Source organism: Onychostoma macrolepis, chromosome 03 (genome assembly GCF_012432095.1).
Source record: "Onychostoma macrolepis isolate SWU-2019 chromosome 03, ASM1243209v1, whole genome shotgun sequence".
In the NCBI taxonomy this organism is placed as follows: Eukaryota; Metazoa; Chordata; class Actinopteri; order Cypriniformes; family Cyprinidae; genus Onychostoma; species Onychostoma macrolepis.
The window spans coordinates 31,981,009-31,999,485 of NC_081157.1; the positions used below are offsets into that span (position 1 = coordinate 31,981,009).

Consider the following 18,477-nt stretch of genomic DNA (forward strand, 5'->3'; position numbering starts at 1 on the left):
TAAACGAGTTTTAAACATTTTAACAATCAAACAAAAGCATTTCAAATGTACCAGAATTACTTTATTTCTGTACATACGATGATCGAAAATCACACAAACAGCACCTAGGATTTACTTACTTCACTGTGGAACGAGGCCGTCCAACATTTTTGTTACGAAATCTAGTCTTTTAAACCATATCAGGTAACTTGAAATTGTAACAGTTATCTTTATTGTAGGTGTATTTGTGTAAAAGTAATATTTACTAAGGCTTTGGCAAGATAGGCTAATTTTTCACCCCGAAGTAGTTCACCCAAATTTTACAGCAGTCTCGGCTTTAAACACTAGATGGCACTGTTGGAGGGGAATCAAAGGCCTTAGCTTTTCTGGATCCTTTGTTATTGCAAAACATTCACCAGGAATCATTTGAAGGAAGTAATATTCTATGTTAAGAATATTCTATGCTTTCAATTACCTCTGTTTACAGAGGCGAGATTTTAAGACCTTAAAATCAGTGTTTGGTCGATATAAGTATTAATGGCTGCATAAATCTGTCGCATCTCACTGAGTCTGTGTGACACTGACTACAGTGAAAAAGAGGTGCAGGTGACTCTTTTTGTTAACTTTCACATTGTTTTTTGCTAATAGTATTTTATCCTCTTGGTCAACACAGGAATTTCAATGACAGTTGCAAAGACAGAAATGATGTATGACTGTTGCAGGAGGATATTGTTGAGGATTATGCTGCTGGGGTCTTGAGCATGTGTGAATGTGCGCATACAGCGTCAAGATCCATGCAGCAGATGTCCAATAAGACATCTCATTTCCTGTTTGCCAGAGGCTGTGGCTCCTGTGTAGATCCAGGCGTACACGCTCACACTTTAGCGGCATGAAACAAGTGTAGAGTTTTACATTTCAGGGCAGCTGGATGCTACTTGAGTTTATTGCACACAAATTTGTATTTACAGGTTAGAAGCGTTATGAACAATACAAGTACAAACGAAGCACTGAGTAACCAAACATTTTTGGTTTGTTATCCAGAAGGTGGCAATGAAGAGCCAGATAACAGACCGATTCACTAACCGTTACGCATTTTAAATCTAAATGTCTTTAATTATTATTTGCTCTAATACTTCTAGAATACCGTGAGAATAAATTTAATTTTAGAGAATTTTAGTTCAGTCTAGACTCCAAAATAAAGAGCAGTCACACAAATTTACTGCTTATTTCAGAATCAACAGAGGAAAGTTACGAAAGGATTCAATGTCTTTAAAAATACAGTTGAAGAAGAAAGACTAGAGACACAAAAGATTAGTGATGTTGAGAGTGGCAGTCATCCTGCAAAGAGGCAGTTCTGTGATTTTCTTTCAGCACACCTGTGCATTTTTCATAGATGTGATGCATGTGGCATGAAAATCGGAATGAACCACTGACGCGAACGAGCAGCAGGGTCGGCTAAAGCTGGGAGAGTTCAGCTAAGGTATTTCACAACCAGGAACATGACAAAGCAAGTAGCCAGCATTCCAGCCATCATGATGAACTTGTCCTGCGATGCTCGCTTCTCAATCAAACGCATGACTGTGTTCGACAAACCCAACATGTTTGCGACATCCAACATCTTTTTATGGGTACCCTAAAAAACAGAAAGTGTGGAACGTTACAATGAATCTGATTTTTAAAAAAAAATTGCAGTTTTCGAATAGTACTGTTTCCTCTTTGAATACAGTGAGCAACAGATTGTAAAATATCTGAGGTACACCAAAAGAATCAGGCAGAGACGGTCTCTCGCGCTCTGTGATAATCAGGAGCTTCAGGAAGAGCCCACGCTCCTCCCTGGAAACACACAGTCAGTGTCTATATGTGCATGCATGACCTCAAACCACTGGTTTCATTGTTAGCTAAAACTGACATGTTTCCCTTAATTCAAGCAGTGGAAATAAAACATAAATATGATGAAAAAATTGTAAATGTTGCATTGGTAATTAAATGAAATAAAATAAGTTGAAATACTAAGATCACTAAAACAGAAATAAAAGTAATCAAAAATAAATAAATACAAATAAATGAAAAAAAGGGCAAAATCACAGATACTATAAGAAATTCAAATATAAAATGAAGCCTAGGTCAAAATATTAATACCTACTATAATAGTATATAAATAATACTAAAATAATGACTACGACTCAACACTCCAACACCTACTGTTAAAATAAACAAGGTTAAATTAAATGAAAACACTCTTAATTTAATTGAAAACGGATATATTGATAGTGTTAATTATTGCGGTCTACATTTCATTTTGTATTATATCAGCTATCAGCACTTTATCAACAATCAGTCGAGCACTATTTGTAACACCCTGATAAGAGAATGGAAAAAATTCCCCTTCCTGGTCTAGAGTTGAATCCACCCTGTGTTGTGTGCGTCACACACACCTTAAGCGTGCTCCTCTGGTCTCTCAGGCCGTTAAGGATGCTGGAGCCAGAGCCCAGCAGGTCGTCCATTCCTCTGTGAGCGTTTTGTAGACTGCTACTAAACTGCAGGGTTTCATCAATAGGGATGGAGGTGTCTGCATCCTACACATAAAAAGCACACAGCACTGTCAAAATCATAATGCCTTCTTTGTAGTGTGATGTACGTTTATAGACTGATGAGTGATGGAGAAAGAGTCTTGGCAGAAACTACGCAGAAGAACGTGTGTGTGGTCTACTGACGTTTGTTGTGAAGCTTCGGCTCATCAGCTCCTCTCTTTCTCTCTCCTGAGCCTCGCGAGCGTAACGTCTGTGCTGGAAGTTCCTCAGGGCTGTCTGGAGATGCTGCACATCATACTTCAACTGATCAACACGCCTACAGAAAGAAAAACACAGTGAGTGTCTTTCAGACCACACAGCAGCCCGCAGGCCTTGTTTGGTTGATGCAACAGTACACACACACATGTATTATATAAACAAAAACTTTTATTTTCGATGCAATTAATCATTGTCCAGCACTAATACCAATTCTACACTGTGTGCAGAATTATTAGGCAAGTTGATATTCTGGTCATATTTTTTTTCCAAGAACATTTTACCAATTCCAAACCACATCAATCTTAGTAACTACTATCAATTTTGTATTTACCTGTTTTTTCTGACCGTGCTGACCCAATGAGCATTTCGCTGCCCAATGCCTTAACTTTGCTAATTCTATTATTGCATTAGTATTGCATCCTTCTCATGGGCATTTAATAATTTTTTTTACTTTTATTCTTGAGTTCAATCTCTTTTTTGGCTCATTTTATCTGTAAAGGAAAACCTGCCTAATAATTCTGCACACCTGAAATAAGAAGTTTCTGACTATCAGCCTTCATGGACAATTATATATCACTTATAAATTATTAAAAACAAAATCAATAGTAGTTATTAAGATTGTTGGAAAAAAAATATGACCAGAATATCAACTTGCCTAATAATTCTGCACACAGTGTAATAATGGTAACATTACGAAAAATCAAATTAATTTTTTATTCAAAATAGTTTGTTATTTTATATATATATATATATATATATATATATATATATATATATATATATATATATATATATATATATATATATATATATATATATATATATATATATATATATATATATATATATATATATATATATATATATATATATAAATGCTATTATTTAAAAAGTACTATTATTTATATAATAATTCAAATCATCATATTGCTAAAAATGCTATTTATTTTTTCAAAATTATATAAAATCTTTTGAAAAATGCTAAATTTAGTTGAAGGGTCAATGAAAATATTTACAGGACAAGTACAAATTTGAACTAATGGGTTGACTGTGCCAGTTTTGACTAAATACATAAAAACATGTACGGTATTGGAACAGATAAAGATATAACTATCAATTAAATGACAAAAATGGCCAAAGAATTCACATTGTTAGACTCGTGTTGTTTCTGTATAGCGTGTTTGAGATCATCCACACACACACAGTCATAAAGACACTCTTCAAGAAGAGTCCGTTCTTTACGTTATTCGTTGTTTTGTGAGTGAGTGTAACAGGTGTGTTGGCCTCAGGTGTGTTTGTGCAGTGCTTTGGCCGGGCTTTGCCACACATGGCAGGAATGCTGGTGATGACGTGACTGCAGACAGAATGTTTTCACTGGATCCCACTGCCACGGGGCGCATACAACACAAACACTCCTCACCTTCATCACCTCACATTATTCTTCATTCGGCGGAGGCCCTCTCATTCAAAACAACTTACATTATGTATTTACTACAAGGACGGAGCAACTCAAGTTCTTATGAGTTATGTCATGGTAGAGACGATTGCAGAAGCTCATGAATCCCCTGATCTTTGAACCTACAACGTTTAGGTAGCCATCTATCCACCAATACTATAGTCCAGCTTCCACATACACTGGTTAATGATTACAGATCAAATTGGATACTAATTTAATCTTCTGACAGCAAGGATATTTTGCTCTAGTTGCCTATCCTCCTGAAAGCAACCTCGGATCAAGACAAGGACTGGACCTTTGCATGATTGAATAAGGCACTAGTGGATATTTCTACTGACGCACTCACAGTTTGGCATTTTGCCGGCGGTTTGGCGGCTCTTTACTGGCTAGCATCTCAAGTCGCTCCAGCTGATTAAAGATTTGATCAATTCTTGCTTGAAGTTCATTTTCAAGTACTGCAGGAAAACACAAGAATCAGAAACATAACATAAATAGGAATCATGTATCAAGCACATCACAAAATACTTAAACTAAAATTCAAGTTTGGGGTCTGTAAGATTTATTAATGCTTTTGAAATAAATCCCTTATGCCGATGCATTTGTTATTATGATTTTAAAATTACTGTTTTCTATTTTAATAGATTTTAAAATGTAATTTATTCCTGTGATGCAGTGCCACATGATCCTTCAGAAAACATTATAATATGCTGATTTATGGCTCCAGAAACATTTATTAGTATCATTGTTGATGCTTGACATCAATATAAGCATACTTGCTGAGTAAAAGTATTAATTTCTTTTCAAATATATCTTACAGACACCAAACCTCTAAATAACAGTGTATGTACAAAAAAATTTGTTTAAAACAATTAGCTACGTTTAAAAAAAGAAAAAGGTTAAAATCAGGGATGCACCAATGTTTACATTTTGTAATACCCATTTTAATTGCTACAAGTGAATTTAGGCATCACAACATTATAATGTACACAGTATAAAAATGGAATTCTTTCTGAGATTTGCAAAAGCTTACATTTAACAGCGTTATTAAACTCTTAAATATTAACCTTAAATGAGTGCTAGATGGCCACAAAAGTAATCTTAATGTAAAAGTAAGGGGAAATGAGGACATTTATTTCATTATAACAAATGTATGCACTAAGCTGCAACGAGTATATGAGTATAAGTATCAGGCGCAGAGAGAGAATCAAGCATTGACAAGCAGAGTCGCTGATTGGCAATGAGTGCCGCTTCCTTGGAGAGAACCGCAGACTGGTGGGAAAGTTTTATCACACATGCAGTCTGCCCTGACCCCCACCCTCTGAGACAATGCAATCTCACACTCACTCACACACAGACAAACCTATGCATGCGTTATGCATCCTTCCCGCCTATGGCATCTCTTATGATGTCACCGGCATGGGTAGGAGACGGTTATCTTATTCAGACTCACCAAAGAGCCACAACACCACCTCAAACACACACACACCACAGCACTCCATGAGTCTCCATGCCCCCACCCCATCACTCCTCCCTGTCCTTCCTGCCGTGGCACCAGCCTGGCTCTCTGCATAAGCTCCATCTCTACAGAACAATCAGCTGCTCAGTGGCACCACGAGGACTCGGCCTGCCGCTCAAAGCAGATCGCTTGGACCCAGTTCATGTGCAGTTTTACAACTTGATTATCCGATCACAAATGGAAAATACCTGGGTAAATGGGGTCTAAATATTTTTGCAATATGATCACTGAAACCATATTAGGAGGTCATGGACAACATGTAGTGGATGTCGTGGCGGTTATGTTAATCGAAAATCGAAAATGTTAATCAGTACACATGTGTAAATAAGGCAAAGAGACAGCTGCTAACTGATCTCTAATGGGTTTCCCAAAAGCACTGTAGGCCTAAACCAGGCATCCTCAAATCTGGCCCGCTCCTGCAGAGTTTAGCTCTAACCCTAATCAAACACACCTGGGCATGCTAATCAGAGTCTTCAAGATCATTAGAAAATCACAGGTAGGTGAGTTTGATCAGGGTTGGAGCTAAACTCTGCAGCAGACTGGCCCTCCAGGGAAAGATTTGAGGAACCCTGGCCTAAACCGATATGGTCTCTACAGACTACTTGGGTTTACAATTCTTTTGGGAAAAGCAACCCTGGACTCGATATATGTCACATTAGAATAACTGGTGTTACGTCTTGCACTTTCTTAGTGCTTTAATATGTTGCAAAAGAATAAAGATGCAAATTTATATAGTGATTAAATATCAACAAACAGCTGAGAGTAGGATAATCGTGTAATTACGTTAATTATAACTATACGTTAATAGAAATGGTTGGTTGAATTTAAGTTTATTGCCATATCAGCTTCACAGACTATTTAATGGCAGATCCAAATTCAACAAAAAATACAATAAGTACAAACATTTTTTTAAATTCTACTTTTTATTTATACATAACTCCATAAAAGATTCTTTAAATATACTGTGATGAAAATTGTTAAAGTTTATCTGGGTCCATCTTACAAAATGAGTCCTTCAAAGTTCGTCCAAATAAAAAATATTGTCTCATGTCATTAAAAATTGTGTTTTTAATGACAAAAACATGTTTTACGATCAATGTAGTGCTAAAATATTGACATTTTGGTGGTTCTTCGCCCTTCATTAAATACCCATGAATCAGTCTGGTGTGACCTACATGACACCTTGTGCAAACAACTTGGTCATGTCTGGATTTAAATGTAAAGTAAATTTAAATGTGAAGTAAACAATGCTGTTTCAAAACAGCTTTACAGAAAATCATGATGTTACTATTTATAATATTTTAATATCTTCATGCCTTAGAGTCGCATTTAGCAGATCAGAGCTGGAGAGATAATATAGTTTACATTCTGCGATGATATAAAACAATCAAGCTGTTCAGATTTTGTATATAGTATTTACATGTGTACTGCAAGTATACGGTAGATGCATATTTTTCCCACAACAGCATTTATTTCAAATAATTTGTTATTTTGACACTCTTCCCATTCTGCTTGCCATTTATCTAATAAATACAGTTCAAGGGCTTGAGACAGAAATGGTAAGCTCAGGCAGAAACTACTAATGTGGAATAATGAAGCTGCTTTTGGATGATATACATATTCATAAACCACACTGCCCAGCTCTAATTGTCAGTATGTTTTGGAGTACGTGTCCTATTTGAATCCTGTCGTCTCTGTGACTGATTGAGGATCTTTATTCACACACACACACACATACTTACAGTGGACTGACTGTCGGTCTGTTGTCTCCAGTCGTCCCATGTGAGACTGAACCTCCTGAATTTGTCTACAAGTTAAAGACACGGATAAGTGAGAAGAGAGAGGGGGTTAAATACACTGTACATGATTAAAGTCATTATTCAATGAATGAATGAATGAATGAATGTTAGACACATCAGGGCCCTATGGATGTCCAGCTATCTAGTGAGACGTCTGCTGTCAGACAGATAATAGCATTATACAAGCTGTACCTTACTTACAGTACAACCACGCGTTTGATGAATTAAACCAGCTGACAGGCCGTAATGAAAGCATAATATCAACGAAACCTCCTTACTGAGAGTCATAAACAGAAAGTATAAAGAGGAAGCTTATAACATCATCTTCACTTAACAGATGTTGTCAGACCAAAGCAGCTTATATTCTATTTCCATACTATATATTTCAAAGAGCCCTTTATTTGTTACATGTTACACCGAGCTTATGAAAACGAAAGATACCCGAGCATTAAATAGTTATGTTTACTGGTAAGCTAGCTAAATTACCAGCAGTGTGAACATACTCACTTATTGGTCTGATGGTAAAGCGTCTCCATCTTCAGTGACGGTTAAGGAGGCCACTAAAAACACCGTAAAAAGGCTTTAAAGGAAAGTTATGCAATGTTTTATTTCCTCCGTTTCGTTTAGTTTCACATATCGCTATCAAGCATACACGTCACCAGGAAAAAGGACCTCTTTTAGGCGCCCTCTCCGCCTGACTGAAAACACACCGCGAGCGCCTGCAGTGGCGGATGGGATTCAATATTAGACCTATTATTTCAATTTAGTTAGTTAGGATGGTATTCAGCATTGCTAATTTTTTAGATCGTTAGTAAGACAAAGGTTGAAACACATTCAGAACTAGAGTAATAGGCTATAAATGAAAGAAAACACACAACCAGGGAGAGGCAGACTAATAGGCTAATTATAGAAATAAGTGTAAAGATTTGCATATAGATAGGCTACAGTCTTAATGGCTTTTTTATTATTGGAATAAAGAATAGTCTTGAAAAAGTAGCTAAACCAAAAATGAAACCATCAACCAGAATTAAATTAATAATAGCCTACAATATTAGGTCTATTTTATTTGAGGTGACATTAGTAAAAGCGGGTGTTATTCTTCAGTCCTAATATATAGTCTATAAGGAATACATCTATGTCTGTGAATTAATTTTGAGGAAAAGATTTTACCTTTACTTATACAGTTCTCTATAAAGGTACAATGAGACTAAATGACACATGGGTAAGAAGCCTTTATGCTAATTACTAATTCATCATCAACAATAGAGATCATTTGTAAATTAAACATGAACTGAAATTTTAACTATAAGATGCACACCATTAACTAATTACAGAATAATACTAAAGTTACAAAAATAGCTAGATGTTACAAAATGCCGAAAGAGACATAAAAAATAGACATAAAACATAACAACAAAATTTTGTCCCTGTGCAAAAACACAGCCCTGTATTTTGGTGGGAACTATAGGCTAATTATAGGGTTAACTTTTTGTAAGGAAGATCTGAATGTTTAGATTAGAATGTGAACAGCGATTAGCAACCAGCTTTAATCTCAAACAATGTGACTTCAGGTAGGCTATTTTTCCAATAAGATCTCTACATTCAGAAATCTGTTCCATAAAGCCCTTTAAATGACAGCTATTAATGTAAACCTTAATCCCATTCATCATTTATGTGAAACATGAATCATGCAGCAATTGTAATTTTATGAAAGCAAATACCATCATTCTTATAGTATGGTTACAGCTTGAGGCCTGGGGTAAGGTGTGTCAACTTTCATCCCTTGATGGAGCGTCAGTGACAGGAAGAACATAATGACAAAACTTCTTGGGGCAAGATTTTGTCAACTCCTTTCGCTCGTCCCAGCTTTGTCTAATTATGTTGGTTTCCGCAACCTTGTATCTGAACACACCGGTCTGATCTGGTGCCTCCCATGCCCGGAGACACAGACACAAGAATAATGATATCAAAATTTCCAAAAGGGAGACAGACAGACGAGGTGGATGTTTGTTGACCTGTTCATCACAGTTTGAAGAGAATGAGTGGATGAAAGTGACATTGATTTCGCTAAATTGGGTTTTTTTGCCCTGTGGTTAAACCTCAACAATGTCATCACTGAATTCTCTAGAGACAGGTCTGTGTGTGTGTGTGTGTGTGTGTGAGAGAGAGAGAGAGAGAGAGACAGAGAGATGCGTAAAGAATAAGACATGTCAGTTTCATACAAAATAACACAGCCGGATTATTCATGTTTACACCTTTTTTATAAACTATGTTGTAATTAAGGTGTTTTTATTCAAATGTACACTTGACATTCTTAAAAACTCTTACTGAAACCAAGGGGTCATGAACTGCCTTCATTTTTTTATTTTGTACTATTCTCTGAGGTACACTATAACATTATCAAATTTTTTACATCAAAATACATCATAAATTAGAAGTAATAAGCTATTTTCTGTCCTGTTTTTAAGCCCCTCATCAGAACGCTCTGTTTGAATAGACGTGGCTAAGAACTCAGTAAATATCAATCATAAATACAGTACAGATCAAACGACTTGAAAACAAAGGACCAAGTTCTTACTGATGCTGTCTGGCATTTAATTAAAAGTAAAGTTCATCAGATAAAGTTTTTCATTTGGTTTCTAAGTACTACATGCATGAATCAGTGGGCGGGGTCAAACAGGCAGCGATGTAGAAGCAGGCGTTGATCTTCTTCTGTGGAAGTGGTGCTTATCCACACTATTACATCATAATGTGGCACATTGGCACAGACTGGCTTCAATATAACAAGTACATTTTGAGATCTGAAACTTACAGAAAGTTTTTATAGCACAATGACCGCTTATATATCAAAAGATCAAGGGAATTTTGATTTCACAGTTCATGATCCCTTGAAACAGATTACTTTTATTTACACATGGCAATAAGATTGGCATGATGTCTAGCTAAAAGGGTGGAAATAAATAAATTAACAGGATGTCTGTTAGAGAATCAGCTTACATGAGAGTGTCAGTTTGAGGTCATTTACATTTTCTGGTTTGTAATTAAAACATTTTTGTGTGCAACATGTAAATATGTTGTTGTTGTTGTATTTATGCAGGTTTCATTTATTTATTTATTTTTACATAAATTCCATTCTAAAAAAAAACCCTACTTCATAAAAAGTCTTAATTATGAGTAGGAAACTCTGGGGTATTTTTAAGCCCAGAGTTTCCAAATAAAGGGATGTGTCAGTCAAAAAGAAAAAAGAAACAACTAACCAAATAATACTGTGCAATTATGATAAAAATGTATATTTATATAACATTTATATTTATAATATTTATATTTATAATATTTAAAATGTATATTTATAGCAAATTGAATAAAAACATTAAAAGCAAAACCTTTATTCTTTATTAATCATTATCTTGTTGCATTTTATGCAGAAAAGGTTTGCTTGTTCCAATGAAAGTTATTTGAACGCATAAGACTCTGCAATAATGAATTTACATTTCATTAACATAACCTTCCCAGGTGGACTTGATTTACAATTTTCAATTACAATTATTTACAATTCACCTCACTTCTGCTGTGGTGAAAGAAAGAAAAAATAATATGATTCCATCCTCAAAAATTGTGAATTTAGTATCTTTTCCAGTACATCTAGCCATTCTTCTGTCCCTTAGAGGCCTACTGTGGTCAGGTGTGTGTAATTATAGGTGTCTGTACGTGTGTGAGTGTGTGTTTATGTGTGCTACTCAGGATCAGGGCAGCTACCTGTTTTGACTGGTGTTGATGCCCCCCCCCCCAACCATTAGTGTGGCGGGTTAGATGAGCAGGTCTGAATGGAGGCCGAATGGTGGTTGATGTCTGTCTCTCCAGGCTACCTTTCTTAAACAGTGCCACCTTTTTAACTCCCATCTCCCCTCCATCCAGCTCGCCCCCAGCACTATCTCTCTTCATGCTCCTTCTTGCTCTTCACACACTCCATCCTTACTGTCATAACACCTCCTGAGGCCAAGAGGGATATTAAGGGAAAGAGAGGGAGGGAGACTTTCACAGGAATAAGCAGACAGGAGTCATGAGAAATGAAGGTGGGGAGAAACGCAGGAGAAGGGGATGATTATTCTAGGAAGAGGAAGTAGATAGAGAGCAATGAGGCCGGTTGATGTTTTCGATCATATTTTCTGAGGTTACACATGTCAAAGCAATTTGTCCTCCGGCGACAAAGCATCATTCAACCTTCTGCCATCACACACACATATAGGCACAAACTCACGCAGCTGTGAACCAGAGGCAGGGGGTTTTGTCAGGTGCTGATGATTTGCGTATTTGCCCCTGATGACCTGTTTTACATTAAAAAATTAATAGAAATGCTGTAAAAAGTGGGTTAACTGTTATTTTTTCTTACTTTAGACACCATAGTAACAACTCGTTCTGTTGTTCTGTGGAGATAATATACATTGGGAGGCGTTCTTGTGTATTTTTCACGCATAAAGAGAAAATAATATGTTATTAAGTCACTTAAGTTTAATGTTTGGTGGAAAGAGCATTCGGCGTCTTTTATCTTGACAGCAGGTGAAGGTGGCAATCTGTAATGTCATGATGAAGAAGATCACAAATGGTGCTGAAATGGCTCCAGGGGTAGAAATGTTTGAATACCAGATGTCTGTTTTCTCATTCATTATTGTTTTCTGAGCTTGAGGAGAAGAATACAACACTTGTGTTGAGAGGTTACTGAGAACTAATAAAAACCTGTAAGGCTTTGTGCTTTTGCCTCTGTATTTATAAATGGATCCTTGAAGGCACACACTCAAATAAATATTTAGGCCTAGATATAAGATTTATGTTTTTTAATTACAATAAATTTCTATCCATTTGGATTAAAGTTTACTATACTTAAACTTAATGTGATGCACACTTGTCAGTCATAAATAGGCTACTGTAAATGAAACATGTAAGCTTTCTGTAATAGTACAAATAAACTGAATGTTTCTAGCCATATTTTAATCATGAATTAACTGAATGAATGTAATTGTTTTCACAATGAACAGATTATACTGATTCTATTTTAATAAATGCATTATGAAAATTACATGTTTTAAATAATATCAAATAGATGCAAATAGTTCATTCATAAACTATGCCGTGGTTGTTATTTATTTATTTTTATCTTTATTTATTTTTTTGTTATTATTATTTTATTTCTTTTAAGTTTTAAAGTAAAACTGTGTAATCCAAATGGATAGACACTTTGTAATTCAAACACATACATCTTATTTTATATATACATATATATATATATATATATATATATATATATATATATATTTTTTTTTTTTTTTTTTTTTTTTTTGGTCCAGTTTCACTTCCTCAATCTTTATACTGGAATCATCTCTCACACTCTATCTGGGTCTCTATAGCTTGAGGAACTTGAATATTTTGAGCTTGAAGGACTTGCAGCTGTGCGTAATGAACACACACACACACACACACACACACACAAACAGCCCTGTGGTAATACCACCTGTGACAGGAGCACCTTCGCCCCTCATATACTGAAGATGAACATGTCAACCATTCCCCCTGTCTCTATATTATAAACATAAACATTAACACAGATCTATGATGATATCCACATAGCTTTCGGACAACTTTACAGTATATGAAGAATTACATGTTAAAAAGGTTGCTTTAAAATAGTGTATTAGGTTCACGATTCAGGTCCACAGTGCATATCACCAAAACCGGTACGTTTGTTTATTAAATAGTTTGACTAATTACATTCAGCTACAAATACTGTAGATGTGTTTAACTCATGCACTGCAGTTATGTCATAGTTTATTATAAACCAGTTATGGTGACCAGCCAATACAAGTACATTTAATTATATTTAACGAAGCATTTTTGTTTTCTGTCAAATTCTAGTCTTAAATGCTAAGTCTAGTTATTTTTAGTTTAAAGGGCTGTTCATACAAAACACGTTCCATTGGATCACTTTTCCATTGGTTTTCTATGTAAATGTGCTGGACATGCTTGACTGTTGTTCTAGTGTCTTTTACAGTGTCTCACACACAACACAGCACTTACTTTGAAAAAAAATGCATCTACTGACCTTGTGTTTTTTTTTTTTTATCCCTACCCCGTTTCGTGTTTTGATAAGTGTTGTGAATTATTCTTTGAACTCTTTGAACTTTCATGAACATCAAATAACGAACACTGAAAATGCTTCATATCCTTGTTCATGTAATAAAATTATCAGTGTGCAGATGGCTGAATGTCCATGGAGAGAGTGCAGATGGAGAGTGCAGGCTTGGGAAAGACCGAGAAAACTCACAGAGCTCTATTCACATGAGATGTTTAGGTGAACACATGTCGTTTGTGTGTGTATGAAACTTTGGATGTTGATGTGAACAAGAGAGGAGTGAAGGCTGCTCCTGTCTCCTGTCTGTCGTTATCTTCAGTGCACTTGTTGATCAGTCTGGGAAACTCTTGTTTTCTCTGCTAATGGAGGTCAGGTCCAAGACTGGATCTAATCACACAGATAGAATATGATGTTCTGTGATCTTTAGTTAAATCTTTGGTTGTACAGGGTCTTGCAGTGCTCTTGAAACGTGTAGTGTAGTGTATGATATGTGTGGAATGAATGTTATCCTGGGTGGCTTTGGGTTTTAACCCAACAGGTGTCTCTTTAACACTATGCCAATGCTCATGGGAAATCCTCCTTCACAGTTTTCCCAGCCCTCAGCCACCCAGTCAGGATAGTGAGGAGACAAAATTTTGTTAAGTGTGTGTGTGTGTGTGTGATGCAAGGCCGAACAAGGATACGTTTGAGAAAGGTGTCATTTTTTTCATCAAAACTTCTGCCCTTATGGTGTTTGTAGACGAAATCACACACAACTTCTTGTGTAAAGTATACATGTGTGAGAAAGAGAGAGTCTGTGTCTGTAGACACCTGCGGATGAACTCTACACCATCTAGCCTTTGCCCTCGAACCTATTTCTTCAGTGACCAAGCAAATCAGAAATATCTCACAAAAGAGACATTCAAAGAGACAACTTCCTGATCATTCACTTACTACTCACTCACTCAATCACTCACTCGCTCAGCTTGTGGTGAAACAGAAGTTTACGTGACAGATCTTTTAATCCGTATTGTGCCATACATGTAAAACGGATTATTGAAAAATACTGATAAATACTGGATGCAAGATGAGGATGATGTAAAAAAGAGGGGTTTAAGCAGATGATTGAAGAAGTCCAGCATACGTAACCAGAAAGAAGTTTGCTGGAAGATCGAGTAATGGCATTTATATTAAAGGGATAGTTCGCCCCAAAAATGAAAATTCTGTCATTAATTACTTACCCTCATGTCGTTCCAAACCCATAAGACCTTTGTTCATCTTTGGAACACAAATTAAGATATTTTTGATGAAAGCCGAAAGCTTTCTCACCCTCCATAGACAGCAATGTAACTGACACGTTCAAGGCCCAGAAAGGTAGTAAGGACATCATTGAAATAGTCCATGTGACATCAGTGCTTCAACTGTACTTTTCTGAAGCTACGAGAATACTTTTTGTGCGCAAAGAAAACTAAAATAATTACTTTATTCAACAATTTCTTCTCTTCTGTGTCAGTCTTGCTCGCTCACAAGAGTACAACGACACCTGTGTGTGCATTCCTCTGCTTGCAAACAAGCCGCAGCACATCCGGCTTCTACATCAGAACGCCACTCTTGCGTCAGCAGCATCACACGCATGCGTCGTGATGCTCTCCTGCACACATGGTGTCAACTGACACGGAAGAGAAGAAATGGTTGAATAAAGTCGTTATTTTGTTTTCTTTGCGCACAGAAAGTATTCTCGTAGCTTCATAACATTATGGTCGAACCACTGATGTCCTCACTAGCTTTCTGGGCCTTGAAAGTTTCAGTAGTGTTGCTGTCTATGGAGGGTCAGAAAGCTCTCTGATTTAATCAAAAATATCTTAATTTGTGTTCAGAAAATGAACAAAGTTCTTATGGGTTTGGAACGACATAAGGCTGAGTATGACAGAATTGTTTTTTGGGTGCACTATCCCTTTAATTAACTCACTCACAGGACAACTACAGTGTGCAGGATGTTGCAGGTAATGACAGCCACACTGATTTTCAGACCAACAGCGAAATTATGAAAGAAGTATTTCTTAACTGTTCATTAAACAAGAATTTAGTATGAAGTAACTTACATTTATATCCAGTATTGCAGTTACTCTATGTATGTTTTTCACCGTCAAACGAAAACAGTTCCAAAGCAGAGTAGTTCTGTTTACTTCCTAAAATGAATCAGTCTTTTGAATGAATCAGTGGAATGAGTGATTCAACTGACTCACTCATAAAGGCCACCTACTGGCATAACTATGTAACCAACAGAAAGAGTCGGATTTCCACAACCAGAATACACAGACTAAAGGTCTGTCTGAAACGTGCAAACTATGACAAGCAACAAACTGGTATTTATCACTCATACAAACACTGAAAAGTGCTGTATAGCCTATTAGCGCTCTTTGAAAGCCACTGTTGTATCTTCCCATAACAGTCTGTAGGGACTGGATATTAGATTCAATCTTTAACTTAAAACAGATACAATACCAATAATTATAGACAGCTGGACAAATGAAGGGATAAAGAATGCAAAAAGTACAGAGAGACGAGGGGATGAATGGATGGATGGAGGTATGGAGATATGCACTCAGCTTGTCATAGCTCCAGGCATTGTGGCTTTGTGATGTGGGTTGAGCAATAACATTACTCATTTCACATTCCAAATTCTTACCTTGTGCCATCGTCCACCTCTCTCTCTCTCTCTCTCTCTCTCTCTCTTATTCCCTCTTCTTCCTCCCTCACTCACAGAAACTTTTCAGACAATACCTTTTTATTACATTTCTCCTTATCTTTTCAAATGAAAACACTCCTCTGTTCTTCTGCAAGGCTCTTTTTCTATCCTTTAGTATTCATGTGGTGGTCTTGTAGGGTTCATAGCAAATCATAAGGTAACAAATTCATAGAAATTTGTTCTTGCTCAAGGCTAAAGAACTAAGCATAAGTTTGTTCCAATAGGTAACACATAAACCAGTAATCAATGTAAAACTATGTAAGCCATTATGGATAAAGGACATTTGCTAAGCAACGGAAAATAATATTTATGAAAATGTACACTATACATGACCTCTTAAAAATAACCTATTTTGCACCTATGGTTCCATGAAGCACCTTTAACATCCATTAGAAACATTTCATTCGCAAAAAGGTTTTTTATAGTGGAAAACATTATTTAGATTAAAGCGTTAGGTTAAAATGCTCTTTACACTAAGAATAAAATGGTTCACTGAAAAATTATTTGGGAAGCCCGAAAATGGTTCTGCTACAACCCTTTAGAACCATTATTTTTAAGACTGTGCTAGTGCTGTGTTTTGGGGTGATAGTTCACCCCAAAATGAAAATTCCCAAACATGTATGACTTTTCTTTCCAAAATCACACACACCGTCCTTGGCTGGTTTGCAGTATTTTATCTTGTCATGAGCCTGAAAATGAGATAAAGCGTTCTGTCCCCAGAGGGTAACAGACCTACCTGCTTGACCTCGCTGACCAAACAAAACAGTATTACATCACACACACACTATGATTACAGTCAAACATGCTTGAATAGTCAATATTTAAATATCCGCAACACAAACGCACTTGCATATGCAAATGAAAAGAAAAATGATAAGGATGAAAATACACACATCAAAGCCACTCACTGAGGAACACACACACTGTCTCTCCTGTTGCAGCCTCTCTCTAGGGGATGTGTGCGTGAGAAGAAGGCTGTGGACACTGGGCTTTAGGGAAATGAAGGCTTTAGGATTCATTATTAAACTAGTGCTGTATCATCCCTCACAGACCCCCTGCGGTTCACCATAGCAGCATATTCATCTGCAGTCCTGTCCCTTCTGTGTGAAAAAGCAGCAATGTCAAACAGTAACCTATTTACAAAGTAGCCATCTCTCTGCTGCACATTTTTCATTTATTCATCAATACGCTCACTCTCTAATTCTTCATTCCTCCCTTCTGTCTGAACTCTATCTTTCTCTCCTTGACATGCCCCAAGGGTTAGAAATTCCTTTGTTGAAGCATGCGTGCATCTGTGTATGTGCTTAAATGTAATCAACGAGGCTTAAGTTAACTGTCTTTAGACTTTGGTTTTGTACCAAATCAGCTTTTATTCACAAAGCCGCCACATGACGTGGCTGTTGTCTTGTAAACATGGAATCTCTGGCCCGTTTCACCTCCAACCTTTTTCTGTGTGTATTTAATAAAGGTAAGTACTGATAAACAGTCATTAAACGAGGTCTGGGTTGAAGACCTGGGCAGACAGTGAAAGCACAGATCTGTTTGATGGAGCACGACTATTATTCTCATTACGTCTAAACAGAGAATGAGAGAGTCTTATTGGGGCTATTACCTTTAGACACATCAAACACGGCAATGCACGCATGCTTTAATGTTCAGATAATAAAGTGCTGTGTACAAGCACATGAGTTCTGTGATGAGTCAGCTTATGGATATCACCAGGGCCAGATGGTATCTGGAGACTCTTTTTTCTGTTGGAAATCTGTGGAATGGATTTAAATATGGTAAAATGTGTTAATTAGATCTGAGAGCACTCTGTGAGGAAGCTGAAAGAAGGATCCAATTTAATAAATTAACATACAGTACAAGGAGCTCTTTATGAATGATGGGTGTTCCAATTCTGTGGCAATATTTGGAACTTTTGAAGAGTTCTGCTGTCAAGCTGCTGTTTTGAAGAAGTAGTTAGCTGCACTATATACAAACACAAAAATAGCCAACTATAGACTTTAGTCAGGGTAGTGCCATATTTAATTTTTGCAACTTTCAGTAGACAAAAACTTAACAAATGTTTTACATATTGTGAGTT

The 18,477-nt window shown here is 36.5% G+C and overlaps 1 protein-coding gene across 1 annotated transcript; it reads right to left on the minus strand.

Annotated features, from left to right (window-relative positions):
* Positions 1–885: 885 nt before the first annotated feature.
* Positions 886–8,256, minus strand: gosr2 (golgi SNAP receptor complex member 2). Its single transcript, XM_058771526.1, has 6 exons — positions 8,047–8,256; positions 7,483–7,547; positions 4,571–4,679; positions 2,694–2,826; positions 2,415–2,555; positions 886–1,612 (listed from the first exon to the last, which is right to left on the minus strand). The coding sequence occupies exons 1-6, from the start codon at positions 8,073–8,075 to the stop codon at positions 1,451–1,453; spliced, it is 639 nt and encodes a 212-aa protein (XP_058627509.1). The 5' UTR covers positions 8,076–8,256; the 3' UTR covers positions 886–1,450.
* Positions 8,257–18,477: the final 10,221 nt, after the last annotated feature.